Raw genomic sequence first — 6,000 nt, forward strand, 5'->3', positions numbered from 1 at the left:
GCGCGAGGGCGTACACATCTTCCTCTCACTCAAAGTACTTACATGATTACCTCTAGTTATACACCTCTGTATAGCACACACATCTATGTACAGTACATCCTCCCCCCCACACACACACACAATAAATATCTTTCTCAGAACATACCTATCTCTGTTAACTTCTTCTATACATGTCATTTTGTATTTATACGCCTTTGTACAATTATGGTTCTCTGCACACACAGGCCTAGCTACACAGGTATTTTGCACATATATTTTTGTACACGCTTCCCTGCGTACACACATGCCTTGGTAGGTACAGTTGGCTTCAAAATTACTGTCACCTTTTCCGCTTCTCTCTCCATGGACTTTGAAAAATCTGTAAAAGGAGTCTGTAGCAACCTACAATAAATACTTTATTAAATTTTGGATAGGTACTAGTAACGTAGATTGATGAGGCTTTCCAAGCCTATTTTTCCAAGTCCATGGAGAGTGAAGCAACAGAGGTGACGGGACTTTTGGTGCTGACTGTATATTTCCGATTCTCTGTGCACTAATGGTTATGGTTGTGACAGGCGTTTGCTGGGGCTGCGACCACTGAGGTACCTGGTTTTACCCGGGAGTCACAACGCTGGTTCCTACTCCCTCACCGACACCGACGACGTTGTGTCTACATGGGTAGTGTGTCAGGACGAGGACATCATCTCACAGCTCCTCTACGGCATCAGGTAAACCCACTCATCCATATTTAGGTTATATACAGTTATATAACATGTAATGTGGTGGCGTTTGATGGAGCACTGACTTTGTTCATAATGTGAAATAACTCCAAACCATGTCCCCCATCCCAGATGTAGCTTGAATTAGATGTATACACAGAACTTGGCATTAAAGAGATAATGTTTAAGTGAACACCTTTAAAACATGCTGATATGGTATATTTCAAAGTAATGTGAATTATCATCAGGATTTAGGTCACCTCATACGCGGTATGATTTATGGTGTCACTTGTATCGTGCATCAGGTACCTGGACCTGCGGGTGGCGTACTACCCTGACACTGCGGAACTGCTGTGGATCAACCATGACCTGGTGCAGTGGCGGCCGCTGGTGGATGTGCTCAATGGAGTAAGAGGTTTTATATCCATCTCCCCGGATCCTGTCATCCTGGACGTCCACCGCACACCCATTGGTTTTGACCTACCGGAGGCGCTGCCGCTGCTGTTATCGCTGGTCAACACGACGTTGGGGCCGCATCTGCTTCACAACCGGTTCGGGCCCCAGATCACCCTAAGTCAGGTCCTCAGTCTGAAGAAACAGGTGGTGTTCTCCTTCGTGGATGACAATGTTGCAGATAGGGTGGAGTGGGTGTGGCCACCTATCCCTCAAGCCTGGGCCAATGCACAGCTCCTCGATGATCTCAGAACATACTTGGATGCCCAGATGAACAAACGCCAGACTATGCCACAGCTTTGGGCGGCCATGGCACACCTCACGCCCACACTCTGGGACCTGCTACTCCGCTCCCATGTTGGGGTTCGAGGCCTGACCGACAGAGTGAGCTTTGCCATAACGAGGTGGCTCCGACAGCGCTGGGGCAACAAAGCCAACATTATTGCCTCGGATTTCTTCAGAAGCAACGATATCATCAATGTAGCCATCAGGTAGACTGGGACCATTATTGTGTCATGGATGTAAATCTTCACGTAAAATGGGAAGGTCATCAGCATTCAATAACAGCTAGCCACATTCTTGTCATATAATTTTCATTCCTGATTTTGTATGGTACTTTACTGCATCCTGTAAAAATTCTCAAACATGCCTTCATGTTTCACACACAGCGGGGCAAGTAAAGGCAGTGTTAGTGTAAGATCCATGCATTTAGAGATATCGGTTTTCCTTACCAACTGCTAATAATCTTCCAGAACCAACTTGGCCATGATCCTGTGCCGTCGTCCTGAGCGCAGTCGGTACCCCAGTGCCTTCAGGAGGTCCGCTGCCCACCGTGCCCAGCTCAGTGATGAACCTTCCACCACCACCACCGTCCCACCGCTCTTCAGGAGGATGTATGCCACTTCAGCCCCTCCGTCACAGCCACCCAGCTCCTATATCGCCAGTGTGCAGCGGACATACCAACTTTCCGATGAACCTAATGATCATAATTCCCGCACTGATAGTTCACCTTATGAGCTCACGGACGAAGCTAACAATGATGGTTCCCATACTGACAGTTCGCCTTATGATCTCTCCGAAGAGCCTAATAGTCATAGTTCCCATGTTGATAGTTCTCCTAATCAGTTCTCAGACGAATTTTCTGATCATAGTTCCCAGATTGATAGTTCACCTTTCATTGGCAGTTCCTATCACGTTAACGGTTCCTCTTCTAGTGCTGGAAAGTCTGATTCTACAGCTGAACATTCTCCTAACACTAGTCATCACGCAGGCAGTTTTTCCATTACCGATGGAAACCTTAATTCAGCCAGTGACTCTTCTTCTGTAGCTACGAATGACACGTCTGCTTCTGATGGTTATATCTCTGAATCAATTCACTACATTCCATTCGATCAAAGTGATCAGGTAACTAGTGATTCATCTGCAAAATACAGCAATAACACTACTTTTAATGCCTCAGTTGCTGCCAAAAGTATGACATCTTATCCTTTAGACAATTCATCTTCTGACAGCACATCAGTACCTCACTTTTCATTGGCAGATTCTTCCTATGATTTCAGAGCCACAAACACTAGCAGGCTATCTGAAACGGAAAGGTCTCAGTTCGCTTCAGACGATTATCATTCTGATATAGTATCCTTTCACTCTAATGATTATTCCCTAGACTCTCAAAACCTCAATGCATCTTCAACAAACGATTCATCTCTTCAGTTAGAAATCCTGGTTTTCACGTCGTCACCGTCCTCTGGTGAGTCGGGAGAGCAAGGTCACGGGGACGACTGGGATGCCTTCCTGAACTACCCGGTACAGTTCAGCGGTGACCAGAAGAACAGCATGGGCTGGCCGACATCCACTAAAAATATCTCGGGCATGATAAATATAAAGTCAGCAACGAATGCTCAAACAGATGAGGTTCCACATATAGATGAATTGAATTCAAGAACACATACGTCAGTAGAGAACACTTCAGATTCAAAATCTTTAGATTCAGTGAGATATTTACAATTAAATAATACGTCAGACATAAATAAGTTTGATTCAACAACTAAACCTCAAACAGACGAAATCTTAAATATAAAAGGGGAGTCAGACTCTGCGACACATTTACGTGCAGTCAATAAAGCAGATATAAATTTTTTAAATTCATCAACAGATCAACATGTCTATAACAATACAGATCTAAATGCTACGCCCTCGATAGCAAATACCACATCAGGTTTAATACCAATAATATTAGATTTAGTATTGAATTTAAAAGCGGATAATATTACAGTCGTAAATATTACAGAATCGGAGACGAATTCACAGACAGATGAAGATTCCTTCGTGGATAAACATGTAAATGATATGACAGATGTAAGCATTGTAGATTCACCATATGATTCCCCAGAGAAGAACGAGTCAGATACAAATATCTTAAAAGCAGCATCAGAAGTCACACAATCCACAACACAAGACCCCACTCTATCTCCAGTGGTTCCTGACATGGGGCCCACACATGTCAACATTAAAAATTCCACTCTTTCATCAACCGCACCTAACATGGCTTCCTTATCAGTTACTGAGTCATCCACCACCACCAGCTTCACTGACCTCCCACAGACGTTGCCCTTGCACACATCACACTCACATACTAGCCCCTAAAAACACTGGCAATCCTTTTCTTAACGTACAACGCTTTTTACGGAATCTCAAAACCTAACGCTACAAGTACATTAGGAACCAAAAAATTCTCAAGTCCGTTACATTCCTCGCTTTAACTCGTTCAGCGCAATGGCAACTGCTTAATGTGCAGGGTGGTACATAAATAGCGTCCCACTAGAGAGACACCTGGCAGAATCTTAAGCGTTGTGGGGACGGTTCAGTCTGCTAATATGTAGGATGGATGTGGCAGTTGGAGTAGGGAATGAATACAAGATGCAGGACAGACGTTGTTTCTGCCAACTGAGCAGTTCCCGAAACACACGAGAAATCGCCGACGGAATGGAAGAAGGGCGTTATTTAGGGACAACCCTGTATTCTAACCCCCAGATGAATTCATACAGGTTTGATAGGCCTCTCGTCGTGAGGGAATTGATGCCATGCACAAATATACTACTTTAATACCAAGACAGACCATGGATTATATATAGTTTAATGATTATAAATTCAGCCACTTAATGCTTCAAGAAACAAATCATCTAGGGAACCACGGACATTAAAAATATCTTGGAAAGAATTATGCTCTACGAGTGTGAGGAGACTTATATAAGAAAATTAATCTCGTTTCGGACTAGTATAACTTAAGTAACTGAAGCTTGCTGTACTTTGCCATACTGTTGAGTTACGAGTACTTAACCTTATGTAATACTCTCGCACTGAGAAAACGGTCGATCTTTCGGGATTCGGAAATAGTTCATGAGGATCTTTTAATAATCGGCGTTGACTCCTTCAGCCACATGACGTACTTTCCTTTATGCTCTTGCTACCCTCAGACAATTGCATTCAGCTTTGAGAGAAACTTTACCGAACTAAAAGCGATGCACGTACGTTAGTTCTTTCACTAAATTTGGGCTCTCCGTACCAGAATAAATTAGTCAAGTAGCATGAATAAATTGGCTAAAGTCGTCATTGCAGTGAGTGTTAATCTGAAGCTGTCGTATGATCTTGCATAGGTCGTCCATTTTAACTTGGTGGTGATTCTCGTAATTTTTTTGGCTTATTCCCCGTAGTCCATTGGCAGAATAAGACAATACTACGGCTCTACATCCTTCCCATAACACTTCTCCAAGACCAGCATCAACGTCTAAGTGGTACAGGGTAATGCCTTGATACAGTTCGGCATTCAAGGTGATGAGGCAATTTCCAGCAAAGTTAAAGTTGTCAAAGTGTAGTTTTTCCTGCATTTCTCACCTGTTTCTTCCAGGGATTCACACACACACACACACACACACACACACACACACACACACACACACACACACACACACACACACTCACGGTAAATGTCAGTTGGATGACTTTCGCCATTTTACTGTAAATACCTGTGAGAGACTTCGAGCGATTATGAAGGATGGTAAAGAACACAAACTTATGAGATTTATGTTAAAAAGATGGTCGCTTGCTTGGCCTTATTTATGGCAGTGAAGAAGAAAGGAATTTACCATAAGGAGGATACAGAGGAAGAAGTCATGCAAGCCATGTAATAGAGGAGAAGGCAGGTTGGAAGGTAAAAAAAAAAAAATCGTACAGACTCTTCGAGGTGAAGTGTGAGGACACAGAAATGAGAGTGGTGAAAGGATGAGAAAAAAACGTGTGAATAAAGTTGATGCAAAGACAGGAATCAGGTGTTGGGAAAGAGATGTGAGGGGTGAAGGCAGAGGGAAAGAGGGAGAGAAGCATGAAACGATACTCTCTCCACTTTAACTTGACCTAAAATAGCCCCCCCCCTCTCCATTCTGAATGCTGAGCTGTAACAAGGGAGTGACACTAGAATAGTGTTCTAGTTGTAAAAGATATAGTTTTGTGGAAGGGACGGAGAGCCTTATTACTATCTTATCCTTCCACTGTGTTACACGAAATAAGCTGCAAAAGAACGAAAATCTCCGCTAAGTAAGGACAGACACACAATAGCAATGTGAAGAGAAGAATGAGATGTTAAGACACGAGGGAAAAAAAAATTCTGAAAGGTAAATAGCAAAAAAAAGATTATCAAATTCTGTGGCACACGAGGAAAATGATGGGCTTATCAAATGGTAGAATTAATACGTACGATGAAATATAAAGAGGCAGATTCCAGGTCTGTCTCATCGCAAGTCTCTCCAGATATTTCGTGAATTCAGAGACTAGACTTATATACTCCTTAGTTTGG

General features: G+C 43.1%; 1 protein-coding gene across 1 annotated transcript in view; it reads left to right on the forward strand.

The window, feature by feature from the left end:
- Window positions 1-3,794, forward strand: part of LOC145408831 (uncharacterized) — a 39,099-nt gene extending 35,305 nt beyond the window's left edge. Inside the window, exons 5-9 of the mRNA XM_080279474.1 lie at window positions 555-707; window positions 1,004-1,642; window positions 1,904-2,622; window positions 2,815-3,018; window positions 3,439-3,794. Of these exons, the coding sequence (XP_080135600.1) occupies window positions 555-707; window positions 1,004-1,642; window positions 1,904-2,622; window positions 2,815-3,018; window positions 3,439-3,794 (2,071 nt within the window). The remainder of the gene's footprint in view (window positions 1-554; window positions 708-1,003; window positions 1,643-1,903; window positions 2,623-2,814; window positions 3,019-3,438) is intronic.
- Window positions 3,795-6,000: the final 2,206 nt, after the last annotated feature.

The sequence above is a fragment of the Coenobita brevimanus genome, chromosome 78, assembly GCF_032717465.1.
Source record: "Coenobita brevimanus isolate Jiangsu-jjx chromosome 78, ASM3271746v2, whole genome shotgun sequence".
In the NCBI taxonomy this organism is placed as follows: Eukaryota; Metazoa; Arthropoda; class Malacostraca; order Decapoda; family Coenobitidae; genus Coenobita; species Coenobita brevimanus.